Source organism: Gadus chalcogrammus, chromosome 18 (genome assembly GCF_026213295.1).
Source record: "Gadus chalcogrammus isolate NIFS_2021 chromosome 18, NIFS_Gcha_1.0, whole genome shotgun sequence".
NCBI lineage: Eukaryota > Metazoa > Chordata > Actinopteri > Gadiformes > Gadidae > Gadus > Gadus chalcogrammus.
Window position 1 is genome coordinate 11,902,688 of NC_079429.1, and position 14,663 is coordinate 11,917,350.

Consider the following 14,663-nt stretch of genomic DNA (forward strand, 5'->3'; position numbering starts at 1 on the left):
TATAATTATTATTAGTAGTAGTACACATGTGAACACCTGCATCAATTTCATAAATACATTTTTCCAAACATAGACCTAGACATACACAAAGTAACCTCTCAGCATAGTCAAATATATAATCTAACACTACGTCTTTGCTGTAACCTATCAAAGAGCAGTTAAAGAGCCGCGCTGTAGGAACTTCCTGCTCGGCTCCTCTTGCTTTACACTGGAGCTCACTGCAGCAGGGCGGACATATGCTGCTTCACTTCCCCTGGATCAGCCAATGAGCACGCAAGGATCATCCCTCTGACACCTGACCTCACCTTGGTGGACGGGAGAACCTACAATGGTTTATATGTTTTGATTAACATAAGTTGAAGACATGTTAATATTAATTATTCATTTGGTAATTGATTCTCAGAAAAAGGGAACTGGGTTTGATTCCTGTGCCAGAAGCCTAACTGAAGTAATCCATGAGCGAGATTGCCCATCCCCTATACCGTTTCTCCTAACATGTATCTGAACTCACCGTAGGCCGCTTTGGATGGAAAGTGTCTGCCAAACGACTATATTGTAGTAGAAACGCAGTGGTAGACTGTGTGGCCAATTCTTTAGATCTACCTTCATGTGTATTTTGCATCTCTCCAGAAGAAACTTCCATTTGAACGCAGTACGCTGTTCATCAGTGAGACCTGTGAACTCCTCGATCTGCAACAGAAAGTATGAAAATCGTCTTGTTATCTTTCTGTTTCAGAGACACTCAATCAAATTCCATGTATAAAAATACATTCTTTGTCACTAGAAAATAGCTTGCACATAAATTTGCAGGCAACGAACAGGGTTTTAAGAAACATCTAAATAGTACATTAGTCATTTTACTGCTATAAGTCAAACAGGGTTCAGATTCTCAATTCATTAACATCAATTTTTAATCACTTGGACACTATTTTGGAGAAAATGTATGGATCATTGTTTCGAGTTCAACCTATTGCACACTGGGTGGCACTGTGGTGCTGCACTAGTAATATATAAATCAATGAAATCCATAGTTGGTCGAGATACCTTCATGCCTAAGGGCCCAATCTCATTTCAACCCCTTACCCCTTCCCCTCCCCCCTCCCCCTTGTTTTGAAGGGGTAAGGGGAAGGGGGGAGGGGTAAGGGGTAGAAATGGGATTGGGCCATATAGTCTGAGGGTCGCTTCAGTCCAGGAGTCCCCACCCTCCGGGGGCCTACTCACAGTGCAGCCCAGCGTCTTCTCAGCCACAGGGCTCCTTAGGGAGCAGGCCTGCAGGGTGCCGGTGTGGTCTGTGACATCCACCGTCAGGTCGAACCCTGTGGTCAGGGACAGGGGCTGGTCCCTGCCCGGACACGAGGGGTTGGTGCAGCTCTGCAGCTCCTCGTTCACCTGGTACTTGCACCTAGCGCTGAGGAGGTGGTGGGGGTTGGGTCACTGGATGCTGATAGGAAGCATGATATACCTTAAGGCCCAATCCCATTTCTACCCCTTACCCCTCCCCCTTGTTTTGAAGGGGTAAGGGGAAGGGGTATGGGGAAGAAATGGGATTGGGCCTAAATACTCTTTGTGCTAGGGTAAACATCTGGTAATCAATGTTATTTCCTGTGGGATGAATAAAGGTCTGTCCATTCAGCCAAACATCTACTCATCTGTATATCTATGGCACTTATTGATTTAAGAGGTTTGCTGGTTAAATTCTCAACCAGTTTTTTATAGGGATTTTTAATGAAGAATTGCGTCTCTTCTGTTACTATGAATATGAAAACCATGATCTGTATATTATTGACTTTGTTTGAAATTATAATTTTTTAAACATCCACATTTTCTGAAAAGTGGTGGATAGAAAATTGCGGTAAATGTAGAAGTTAGGATCTGAACTTAATGTGAATCTGTGGTAGAACGACTCCGCCTGTCATGCTGGTGGGTCAACCTACCACTTGGTTTTGATGACTCTGGAGATGGAGGAGTCCAAGTCCAGCTTGGAGATGAAGCTGTAGGTGAGGCCGAAGAAGACCTCCGGGCTCTCCTGGGCCCTCAGCTTCAGATGGTTCACCGTGTACACGTCCGTGATGGAGTCCACTGGGGAGCGACGAGAAGGACGCAAACACACAAACAACACATTTGACCGTAAAGAGGAAGTATGGACGTCCTTCATCTTCCTGACAAGCTATTAGTCATTGTTTGTATTTGTGTTAATATCAAACAAGTATAGAAGAATGATAAAACAGTAAGATGGTCAAACAGCAAGGCTCCTGTCTGACCTACCGGGCATGTCGTCTGGCCTGTCGTCGTCCACCAGCAGCCCTGAGCTAGACATCTCCTTGGCACGGCTGAACAGCAGGCCAGCTTCCTTGGTGTCTGTGATGGACACAAACACTCTCTTCAAGTTTACATACACATAGTTAGACACAAATTGTTCACAGCAATTTTTGTGTTAGTAACATGTACTGAAGCCCAGAGATGTCAATCACAGTTGTGGTTGGTGAAATGTGAAGTATTCTCAAAAGGTTGGAATGGAACTGAATGGCTTCTGGCTTTCTCAGTGCTGTTGTGATGTGTGGCTTAGAGAAGGTTAACTGTGGTGTGTGTCCTATTTGACAGAACCTATTATTAATAATTCAAGAGGTCATTCAAGATCGACTTCATTCAATGAAATGTCAATGAAGGCAGGAATCCATATGATGAGGCTGTAACAAACACGGGTTCAACATTGTAGCAGTTTTTCACTTAAGTTACAAACCAACAATGATGCATGACCCAAGTTGGTACCCAGGATGCAGTTTGGGTAAACATTAAGCTACGCCTACAGGTCAAATATATTCTTACCAGGGTTGACAGTAACAATAGTTTTGGAGTTAACTGTTGCCGCCATACAGTTTCGGAAACTGTCAAAACTAATCTTGGCATCTGCGATGAAGAGAACTTTGAGAAAAGAAAGCAGGAAAGAGAAAAAAAACACAACTGTCGGTTATAGTGAATGTCTATATGAAGACTCACAGCCTATGGAATTTGACAGGCATGTTATTTCTGCATTAGGTTAAGGAAATATTCATTTTGTAAGCGAGAGGGGTTAGCTGCTGTTAACCTACCCGTCTCCTTTGGTACCAGAGTTTGTATGAGTTGAATGGCCTCTCTGTCCCAGCTGTGTGTGTGAGGTTGGGGAGTTGAAACGCAGAGGTGGGGTGGACACATGGTGAAAATCAAAGACACATGGGGGTGAACAGAGGTCCGGGCAATCACTCGACCAATCAATCAATCTAATGATTGATGGCAAGCTCGGTTGAAAATATGCTTACTGAGCTATTTTCTCTGTTGCTATGTAAAATACAATTCGATGTAAAATAAGCATGCACTGCTTACTTTTATTTTCCCTTTCATCTACATGTGCATGTTATACACACATATAATATACATTCTCAAGCATTTTGTGCTGAGGCAAATGGAAAGCCACCCTTACCAGACTAAGGAGAAGGAAGTCACGGAGTCATCAAAGAGCTTCACCTCCAGCCTCTGGCCTCTACGGCCGTCTGATGTGGTGAACTGCTTCGGCTCTGCAATCTAAAGACATTTATACAACATGTTTCATATCATTAAGCCTTTTTAGGTTTTGGTTGGAGGATGGATGATTTGATCACATATGCTTTGAGTCCCTTCTTTACATTGAACACATAGGTGTTCACATTATCCAAGTGCATTTGCCAGATGAACAAGTCTAGTCCAAAGTACCCTATTACATTTTACATTTCAAAGAGAATTACATTTCAAAGATTGTATCGTGCTCATTCTCAGCTAAATTGCTACCCAGCATGCTTCCAACAATTTGCCCATTGCCTACATATACTCACCCTCAATTAAAGTACCCTACCGATCTCACTGCAGCCAGTATATTCAGGACGCTGCCGTCCAGACTCTGCCCATTGGCCACTATGTCCCCGAGGGAGTAGAAGTCTCGGGGGTCCTTCACAGGCAGGTGGAGCAGAGGGAGGAGCTTATCGGCTGTGTCCATGTCTGCACACAGCAGCACCCGAGAGTGGGCCTCTGACACCAGCAGCCTGTAGAGGCTGGAGGAGAGGACAGGACGGGCGAAGGGAAGTCCATGGGTCAAAGGTGGACACTTTGATGTGTCCGATGTTGGTAAATTGTAACTACTTAACTGTCAGACTGACACATGTGCTGTCAACGGACAAGAATGAAACGAATATTATCCATATAAACAATCTACAACCAGGCCTTAGCAAAAAAAAATCACCTGTTTAAATGGTAAAAGTAAGAACAAATAAACAGTTGTTTTTTTACCTTGGTGTTGTGGGGCAATATTTTTCATCTTTCTCTGGATCTTTGCTGGACACTAAAGGATTTTCAACAACCACTTTGTCAAGAAAGACAAAGAAAAATGTTTAAATAAATTAGTCAACAAAAAGCAAGCAAATGGCAACCAATCAGAACTGAATAAAGCTCATTTCAAAACGTCCAATTAAAAGGCTGGAATAACCTGTCAATCACTTTGACCAATCGCCTGACCAATCAGAAGGCTTTAATTACGTTCCAAACCCATCCGTAACCCCAACAACCAGGGCCTGCATCTACCTTTGTGACGTCTATGCATCTATAAATTCGCGTGTGGCATCGTTTGCGTCGGTTTTGAAAGAAGACTCGACGAGAGACAGGAGAAAAATCAAGAAGTGGAAGAAGATGACTGATTTCGCTATCAAGATTATCCAGCCTGAGTACGCTCCGGTTCGCATGAACTCGATCCGACAGGTGATCCTCGACGGCCTGAACCGTTTCACACCTCGGTAAGTTGGACAGCTAAAGTCAACGCTGAAGTTAAAGCAACGCAAATGGAATGTTTGGTGATCGCAATGCTTGTTGGGCCATATCGTGTGCCACTTTATCAACTTTATTTTTATGTTTATTCGCCTGCCCGATTGTGTAAACATCTTCTCATATAGGCCTAGTTCTCACGGTATCAGACCATTATGCCAACATGTTTAAAAAGTTTATAGCGATGAGCTATTTGCCGAACCGTTGCCTAGTTACTAATAACAACATGCGCTTCGTCGATTGAGAACTATTTACACACAGGCATAAGTGCATCGTGTTTTTCCGGAGGAGAAGAAGAACCTGAATAACTGCGAAAAAGAATACTTTTAATGATGGAGTCTCCGGCTTTCGTTTAGAAATGTCAACAATTTATTTGGGATTTTACATTCAAAATTAATAAAAAAAAAAAACTTGATCAAGAAAATGAAACACTCGACATCAATACAACCTCCAGCTTTCCTCGTGAGTGCCCGGTTTGTTTACATAATGTGGGAGCATCTCTGTCTGCATCACGCAAATACCCGAAGCATTTACTGACGCAAATGACGTTTAGAAATGTTCAGCGTAGTGTCCGAATTCTCGTTTGTTCGCTCCCTATATAGTGCACTATATCATGAACACTATATAGGGAATAGTGAGTGAGTGAATAGGGAACGATTTCGAACACAGCTAATGTAAGCTCGCCAACTTTTTGCTGTCTATCAAGCAGAGACAGCTTTTCATTGGTGCATGAAAATTCGCCATCGGGTCGCACCAGTGTGCGCCCCGGGCCAATGGTATCGCTTGTCTTTTTGTTATCACCACATGATTGGACAATTCAGCGAATCAATCAAATAGGCTACCTCCCTCAGCAGCAGTAAGTTACATATAAATTTAGTCTTTCGGCCTGTAGCATATACAAAATGAAGCAACTGTCCCATATTTCTAACTGCATTTGAAGTAGACATTGAGACTCACAAAAAATGGACGCTATAGGACAGTGATCATGATTTGTCTCAATATCAGAATAAAAACAATTGGCCAAATAGCAATGGCTGGTGGAATGGCCATAAACTAGGTCTGTATATGCAGCGTAAGCTTGTCCAGGCCCTGCAAGTCAGAATGTAGGCTATGAATCTGAATGAATAGTAGGTAAATAGGTAGTGGCCATTCCCAAAATGCACATACATACATACAGGAAATCAAATCTATTAAATTCTATTTTTTTATGGGGGGGGGGGGGGTCCACTAGATAGGATTTTAGCGTGATAGTGGGCCCAAATGCCAACCACACACGTTTTTGTTTTATTTTCTGGTTTTAACGTAACATGGTGCAAAAACCGAATCTCTTTATCTTTCAGGCTGTGGAGGGATCTGACGAGCGGGCAGCTGGAGCCCTGTGTGTGTGACCAGATGGTGGCCATGTTAACGGACCTGATCTCGTTCCTAGTGAAGGCCACTCTGGCTCCCGTCATGCCGAGGATTGGGGAATACATACAGAGCCATGGCCACGCCTGTCGAAACATGGACGTTGCGTACGTTGAAGCGATGCTGAAGATGTCTGAAGTTTAGAATATTGTTTTCATTTTTTGCGTAGATATGTTAAAAAAAATTCTAACCGGTTGCAAAGAGATTTAATTCACCTCATTTGGACGAACTAATTTGAAAGGATCAGAAATGTTAATCACCAAAAGCCACCTCAACATGTTAGGATCGGGTCAGTAATTCCAGAATATTAAGCGAATATTATGTTCCAATGGTGCTCTTTTAGATACAAGACTCCACCCACAGAGAAGGACCTCCCTTACTTCCAGCTGACGGAAGAAGGACTCAGAGCCAGCTTTGTTGGGTCCCTACAGAAGGCCCTCACCAGTATTTTTGAAGTCCCGCAGCGACTTGCCATGGACTCACTGACCCAGCTGATAGTGGCTGAGGTCAGCTTGATGGCCAACGCGGTCATCCTCACTGCCATGACCACGCCCATCTTGGAGTCCAGCGTACCGGTGACTCTCAGCGTTGCCTCCACTGTCTCCTGTGAGACGCTGCAGATGTTGGTGGTCCACTTGGCCACCATCATTAAGGGCTCACTGGACCATATTGTGGGTAAGCCCGGTGGCGTCAGCAAGGCCCCTCGGCGCACACTGGAGGGTGACGGGGAGGCTTCCACCACCATCAAGATGGCTCCTGGGACCCTACCCAGTCAGTCATTGGATGATGCCCCTCAGCACGACCCAGCAGGGGGTGGCTCTCCAGAGTCAGGGCTCAGTCCTGAGTCAGGGCTCGGTCCTGAGTCAGGGCTCTGTCCGGCCAACCTCTTGTATGAATACAGCAGAGAACAGAAACGCAAAAAAGGCATTTTTAGACGGCTAATGAAGCTGGCAAAAGACGGGTTGTCAGCAAAGCCTTCCCAGGCAAAGGAAATCAAAAGACTGAGGCTCAGGATCAGGTCTTCGGCCTCTGCCCCTGCTGCCTCCCTTAAGCTATGGACGAGGAAGAGGTCCTCTAAAGTCAGTCCTCTGCTAGTCCCCGCTGTGCCGGCTCCTGACACCGACCACAACAACGTAGCCGGTAAGTTACCCGACGCATAGCCAAGGTTAAAAAAATCAAGATGTTGTAATATATTAGAACACGGTTTGTGCATCGTGTTAATTAGAACCAATATTTAATTAGTTGATTACAATTACTCTGTTGGACAGGGATCTCTATCAAGAAGACAAGCCAGACCGGAGCTCCTCCTGTCAGCTTCCTCTGCAAGTCCTCCAGAGTCAGTCCTCTGCTAGTCCTTGCTGTGCCGGCTCCTGACACCGACAACAGCATCCCAGCCGGTAAATTACTCGACACAGCCCAGAGTACAAAAAATCGGACAATGCATTGTGTTAATAATAACCACTTTTTAATGAGTAATGGCTTTGTTGGACAGGGACCTCCACCCAGAAGACAAGCCAGGCTGGAGCCCCTCCTGTCGGTGAGCGGCCCAAGGGCCCCAGCGGCCTCTGCAAGTCCTCCAGAGTCAGTCCTCTGCTAGTCCTTGCTGTGCCGGCTCCTGACGCCGACAACAGCAACCCAGCCGGTAAATGACCCGACACTCAGCCCAGTTTACAAAAAATCTGACATTGAAAAATATTGAATTAGTCGATTGTGATTGTTCTGTTGGACAGGGATCTCCACCCAGGAGACAAGTCAGACTGGAGCCCCTCCTGTCGGTGAGCGGTCCAAGCGGCCCAGCCTCCTCAGCAAGATGGTGTCCTCCATGGCTAAAGCCTTTGGAAAGACCTTCACTCCCTCCGCCCCCTGCACAACCCTTTTGTGACGGCTTCCTAACCCCCTAACCCAGGCCGATCTAACTCGTAGCCTGGATTACTAATTAGGAGGTGAGTCTGGCACAATCGCCACCAAAACGGCTCCAGGCACCCAAGTCTGCCATGACTTTGCGGATGCCCCTCAGCTCTAACGCACTAGCGCTCTCTAGAGTCCAAAGGTAGGGCGGTTGTCTGTGGCTGGTTGTCAGCGAATCGTTGCCAAGAGAAGGAAATTAATTGGCTGAGCTGAGGCCAAGACCAGACAGTCTTTGGCCTCTGCCCCAGCCTCAGGGGCTGGACTCGAGCTGCTGCATCCTGAGGCATCTCCGCCTAGAAGTCTGGGAGCCCTTCCCAGTGGGGAGCGACGCAGGTGTCCCACCACCATCCCCAGGATGGCTCCTTGAACCCCATCTTTTGAGGAATTGGATGATGCCGGACCCATGACAACCCTGCTGAGGCTCAAGCCCAGTTCTTTGGCTTTCTAGTCCCCGCTGTGCCGCCTCCTGACACCGACCACAACAACCTAGCCGCCCGGTAAGTTACCCGACACTTGCCCCAGATGGCAAAAAAAAAGGTCAAAAAGGGCGGCGTGTGTGACTAGTTTCAAAATGCTAATTTGACAAGATGTTGTAATATGTTTGTTTATTGTGTCAATAAGAACAGATATTTAATGAGTTGATTATATTTGCGCTGTTGGACAGGGTTCTCCACCCAGAAGACAAGTCCAACTGGAGCCCCTCCTGTCGGTGAGGGGCCCAAGCGCCCCAGCAGCCTCCGCAAGATGCTGTCCTCCCTGGCCAAAGCCATAGGTAAGCCTCTCACTACCTGCACCCCTTCCACAACCCTTTGATAACAGCTTGCTAACGCCCTAACCCAGGCCTATTCAACTCAAAGCCTGGATTACTTATTAGGTGGTGGGTCTGGAAAATCAGCACCGAGACGGCTCCAGGCACCCCATCCTGCGAGTACTTGGATGAGGCCTCTCAGCACGACCCTGCAGGGGGCTGCTGTCCAGCGTTGGGGTCGACTGTCACTGGTTGCCAGCGAAGGGTTGCCAGGAGAAGGAAGTTAAAAGGGTGAGGCCAAGGTCATTTTTTTTATCATAGGTGAATTTTGAGATGACGGAGAGCACGAGGCTCACGCTCAGAGATCCCGGTCGGCTAAATCCAAGCATGGTTAAGGACCTCCTTCATAATCCTAGCACTTTCAAGGTCTTGATCTTTTATTATTTTTTATTTATCAAAGCACCCTGCTGAGGCATAAGCCGAGGTCTTTGGCCTCTGTCCCTGCTGCCTCCCTGAAGCTATGGAAGGGAAAGAGGTCCTCCAAAGTCAGTCCTAGTCCCCGCTGTGCCGGCTCCTGGCACCGACCACAACAACATAGCCGGTAAGTTACCCGACATATAACCCAGGTACAAAAAAAGTCACAAAGGGCAGCGTGGGTAAATTGTTTCAAAATGCTAATTTGACAAGATGTTGTAATATGTTTGAACAGGGAGAGTGTTCATACATTGTGTTAATAAGAACCGATATTAAGTTGGTTGAGTTAGTTGATTATAACCCCTCTGTTGGACAGGGTCCTCCACCCAGAAGACCAGTCAGGCTGGAGCCCCTCCTGACGGTGAGCGGCCCAAGGGTCCCAGCGGCCCCCCGCAAGGTGCTGTCCTGCAAGGGCCGCTGTCTCTTGCTGGTTGTCAGCAAAGTGTTGCCAGGAGAAGGAAATGAAAAGGCTGAGGCCAAGATCAGACAGTCTTTAGCCTCGGCCCCAGCCTCAGGGGTTGGACTATCTCGGCCTGCTGCCTCCTGAGGCCTCTCTGCCCAGAAGCCTGGCCAGACTGGAGCCCTTCCCGCTAGGGAGCGACGCAAGTGCCCCAGCGGCATACTCAAGATGGACGTCCCCTAGGGCCGAAGCTATTGCCAAGCCCTTCACTACCTGCGCCCCTGCTCCAACCCTTTGATGACAGCTACTCATCCCCCTATCCCAGACCTATTCAACTGTAGCCCCCGGATTAATTATCAGGTGGTTAGTCCACTACCCTCACCACCAAAACTGGTCCAGGCCCCACAACCTGCTGTTGTCTGCTGCTGATTTCAGCAAACAGTTTTCAGGCCAAGGAAATTGAATGGTTGTGGCCAAGATCAGACAGTCTTTGGCCTCTGCCCCAGCCTCAGGGGCTAGACCATCTCAGCCCGCTGCCCCTGCTGACCCCCTGAAGCTATGGACGAGGAAGAAGTAAAGTCAGTCCTCTGCTAGTCCCCGCTGTGCCTGCTCCTGACATCGACAACAACAACCTAGCCGGTAAATGACCCGACACATGACAGATTTAAAAGAAAAGTAAAAAATGGCAGTGCGTGTAAATAGTTTCAAAATACAAATTGAACAAGATGTTGTAATACGTTTGAACACAGAGAGTGTTTTTGCATTGTGTTATTAAGAACCAATATTTAACTAGTTGATTATAATTGTTCTGTTGGACAGGGATCTCAACCCAGAAGACAAGCCAGACTGGAGCCCCTCCTGTTGGTTAGCGGCCTAATGGCCCCAGCGACCACTGCAAGTCCTCCACCGTCAGTCCTCTGCGAGTCGCTGAGGAAGATGCTGTCCTGCAAGGGCTGTTGTCTCTTGCTGGTTGTCAGCGAAGCTTTGCCAGGAGAAGGAAACGAAAAGGCTGAGGCCAAGATCAGACAGTCTTTAGCCTCGGCCTGCTATCTCGGCCTGCTGCCTCCTGAGGCATCTCTGCCCAGAAGCCTGGCCAGACTGGAGCCCTTCCCGCTGGGGAACGACACAAGTACCCCAGTGGCATCCTCAAGATGGAAGTCCTCCATGGCCAAGGACTGCCAAGCCCTTCACTACCTGCGCCCCTGCTCCAACCCTTTGATGTCCGCTAACCACACCCATATTCAAGACCTATTAAACTGGAACCCCCTGATTTATTATCAGGTGGTTAATCCACTACCATCACCACCAAGACTGTTCCAGGCACTCCATCCTGCTGTCGTCTGTTGCTGGTTTCAGCTAAGCGTTTTCAGGCAAAGGAAATTAAATGGCGGAGGCCAAGATCAGACAGTCTTTGGCCTCTGCCCCAGCCTCAGGGGCTAGACCATCTCAGCCCACTGCCCCTGCTGCCTCCCTGAAGCTATGGACGAGGAAGGAGTCCTCCAGAGTCAGTCCTCTGCTAGTCCCCACTGTGCCTCCTCCTGACACCGACCACAACAACCTAGCCGGTAAATCACCCGACACCAGATTGCAAGTCCACAAGGGCAGCGGGTGTGAATAGTTTCAAAATACTAATTCTGGAGACCCTGACGGTGAGAAGCCCAAGGGCCCAAGCAGCCTCCGCAAGATACTGTCCTCCATGGTCAAAGCCGTTTGCAAGCCCTTCACTACCTGCGACCCCTCCCCAACCCTTCGATGACAGCTTCCTAACCCCCCTAACCCAGGTCAATTCAACTTGAAGCCTGGAATACTTCCAGTCTCCCAAAGACTTGCAGTCTTTGGCCTCTGCCCCAGCCTCAGGGGCTGGACTATCTCAGCCTGCTGCCCCTGGTGCCTCCCTGAATCCTCAAACCAGAAGACAAGCCAGATTGGACCCCCTCGTGGTAGGGAGCGAAGCAAGGATCACAAAGATACTGCTCTCCATGGCCAAAGCCATTGCTAGGGCCTAAAAAAAAAAAAAGTTTAGTTCCTGTTGGTTGTCAGTTGAGGTCATGGGTAGGTAGGGAATTTATTTTATTTTTTTATTTTATTTTTTCCAGCGGCAGCGAATGATAAGTAGGTTGTTTTCATTTAAAAACGAGAGAATGCGCTCATCCTTGTACAGAATGAAGAGATGCTGTACAAAAACGTAATTATAGTTTGCATAAAAAAAAAAAAAAAAAATTTTTTTAAAGCTCATAAAATAATTTGGGTCGCACACAAATGGACAGGGTCGGTCGGAAACCGGAACCAAACAAAATTTTTTTTTAGGCCTAAGCCCTTCACTGCCTTGGCCTCTTTTAACTAACTTGTAACTTACTCTACTCTCTATCAACTATCTTGGTGGCCTCTCACAAAACCTTTGAGGGATTCCTAACTCCCCTGGAAAGACTCAGGATTGCAGGGGGTGTGGTCTGAATCCCTTTGTCAACATTTTATGTAGTTTGTACTTGTCTGAAATGCTGTTACTAGGTTAAGTTGCACCACTGCTGAGTGTACTGTTGTTGGACACTGCCATGGCCACTTAAGTTTACGCTATTATGTGAATCACTAGTGTACATCGCTGTCAGCACCAGAGACTGTGCCCTCTCTCTTTTCGCTCTTTTGCTTGCTCACTGGCTGTTGTTTTGCAGTGAGTGCTCTGGTCGTGGTGTTTTGTTTTTAAAGAGCATTGATAAGTTCTTGAAGGGTAAGCCATTGTTTTGTTTTCCCATGTTTTTTTCTCTTGTCTTGGTGTAGAGTGGGATTAGAGATGTTTAAAAATATTTTTAAGCCTGGACTGCAAGTTTTGTTTCAATATCTGGGATTTTCTGGTTATTGTGGCTACCCCAAAGCATTTTTTTTGCTTATGTCTTTGTTCCTGTATTCCATACAGTTTATTTATAATTAACCCTTTGTTTGAATGGTGCCTGGTAACATTTAATTTCAATCCCTTTTTGCTATGTTACCTCCCTACCACGTCTATCAACCTCAGGGTGGTAACAATCGCCATGAGGGGAAATGTACTCAGACTATTAAAACTTTAAAATGGAAGGAAAAACAAATGCAATATTTGGAGCAGAGCAGCCTTAACTCTGACATAAGTTATAAAAAAGTTTTGAACTTGCCCTGCTGCATTACACGGAAGCGACTGGATTTTCAACCCATCTATATAAAATAAACATTACTAAAAACAAACTACGTGAGGACATTGCATCTTTTCTTTTGTAACAAAAGCTTGGTATGAACAGGGTATCATTAAAAGGGGGGGTTATATCTTTGCTTGAGACCCCGCTCTTCATAATTCCTGTGCACGGCACTGCTCACCACATTCTCCAATGTTAAAGCTGCCAGAGAGGACATTGATGAATCCATCGTTACCCCAGGCCGACACGTTGATGAAGTAATCCGGGGAGTCCTTCACCGTAAAACTGAAGGTGAATCTATCAAAGCCGATATCTGTAATTCAGAAGTATGGGGTTGTGTCCTGCTGTATATTTCAATTGAGGAGAAAAAATAACAAAAGTACCACAAGGTGGGAGTATTGTACAAAACATTTATTTCCATTTATAGTTTAAGTTAACTATAAAAACCAAAGTCTAGCAGTCAAAATACTATAAAAGAAAAATATATATTCACTTTTTCTGTCGGGGAAGCTCCGGACATCCGTTTTGCCGATGACTACACCAACTACCCTCTGCAAAAACAGCAGGTACATCGATCACGTTTTACTTTCTGCATTTAACAAATGATGAAATAATAATAATAATATGCCTACGTCAGAGATGTAGCCCCTGACCTTAGTCTCAGCCCCAATTAAGTATATATAGGCCTACATTTATAAGGAATTATAACAAAACATGGGTAGCCGTCCATAGACAGAAAAGCTGTTTTCAGCCTATTGATGAGATATAGTTTAATAACTTTATTATATTCAGCTCACCGGGTGGGAGATGTTGGGGTGCAATTCACAGATGGCGATATTATTCTGAGCAGACATCTTCCACACCGAATGTAAAAGCTCTCTTTGGAACACTTAAATATCTTGTGATTGCCTAATTGTGGGGATAAGAACATATATAAGTAATTGTCAACGTCTATTCTTCAAAACCATAGCTTATCGTATATATTGAATAGGTTTGCGTATGTAGGCATACAATTACACTTATGAATTAAAATTAACGATTCTCAAAACATCTGACTCACCTTGATAGGTAATCGACAGTAGAGTTGGTTACAATATATTCATATAAACTAGCTTAATCTTACTGAAAGAAACGTAACGGGTAGAATGATATACTTTTTATTCCAATCCTCACATTTCAGATTTTCGCGGCATTGACGCCCTCGCGCCGACACAAAACTAAATTGCTCGTGCATCAATTTTGAGTAAATGTACCCGCATGCGTGCGAATGTGTGCGAGCAGGCCTACTTGCGTGTGTGTTTGCGTGAGTTCACCTCACCCTCACCTTGATTAGGCATATACTTGCAACAGCTTTTACTGACCAAAATACTGCGGTTTGACATTTTACAGTGATTCTTATTCTGGATATCTAGGCCTATGTGGAAAAAGGTAGCTATATGGGTAGACAAAACAATTCTGATTGTTTTGATGAGGATTAGTTATTTGTTAGATTTCTAAATTCTGTCAGGTTGTTTAATTTTAATTTTAATTTTGAGAGAGTAAATAAAAAGTGATTAAATAAACGAATAAGTAAAATATTCATATATGTAAAATAATCAATCCTCAATCTCCACCAGTGAGTCTTACAGCGGTTTAAATTGCAAGATTTTAAGTTCCAATCTTATTAGATATTCAGACTGCATTTCTAGGGTCCATTAATCACGGAGTCCTTATGCAAACGGATTAATCAAAATGATCCTCG

At 45.5% G+C, this 14,663-nt stretch overlaps 1 protein-coding gene across 1 annotated transcript; it reads right to left on the minus strand.

The window, feature by feature from the left end:
• Nucleotides 1–18: 18 nt before the first annotated feature.
• On the minus strand, nucleotides 19–14,182 carry meiob (meiosis specific with OB-fold). Its single transcript, XM_056577274.1, has 14 exons — nucleotides 13,983–14,182; nucleotides 13,720–13,831; nucleotides 13,416–13,473; nucleotides 13,104–13,235; nucleotides 4,297–4,369; nucleotides 3,866–4,061; nucleotides 3,458–3,558; nucleotides 3,090–3,142; nucleotides 2,827–2,922; nucleotides 2,266–2,358; nucleotides 1,935–2,079; nucleotides 1,222–1,408; nucleotides 604–690; nucleotides 19–323 (listed from the first exon to the last, which is right to left on the minus strand). Exons 2-14 carry the CDS (start codon nucleotides 13,774–13,776, stop codon nucleotides 216–218), a joined length of 1,386 nt encoding a protein of 461 aa, XP_056433249.1. The 5' UTR covers nucleotides 13,777–13,831; nucleotides 13,983–14,182; the 3' UTR covers nucleotides 19–215.
• Nucleotides 14,183–14,663: the final 481 nt, after the last annotated feature.

Bases quoted from the DNA above. Each gene is read 5' to 3' on its own strand.
- meiob (XM_056577274.1), bottom strand. From the start codon at position 13,776: ATGTCTGCTCAGAATAATATCGCCATCTGTGAATTGCACCCCAACATC. The intron at 13,236-13,415 runs GTGAATATATAT...TCTGAATTACAG, and splicing joins GAGCTTCCCCGACAGAAAAA to ATATCGGCTTTGATAGATTC. The intron at 1,409-1,934 runs GTAGGTTGACCC...CCACCTCCTCAG, and splicing joins AGAGTCATCAAAACCAAGTG to CGCTAGGTGCAAGTACCAGG.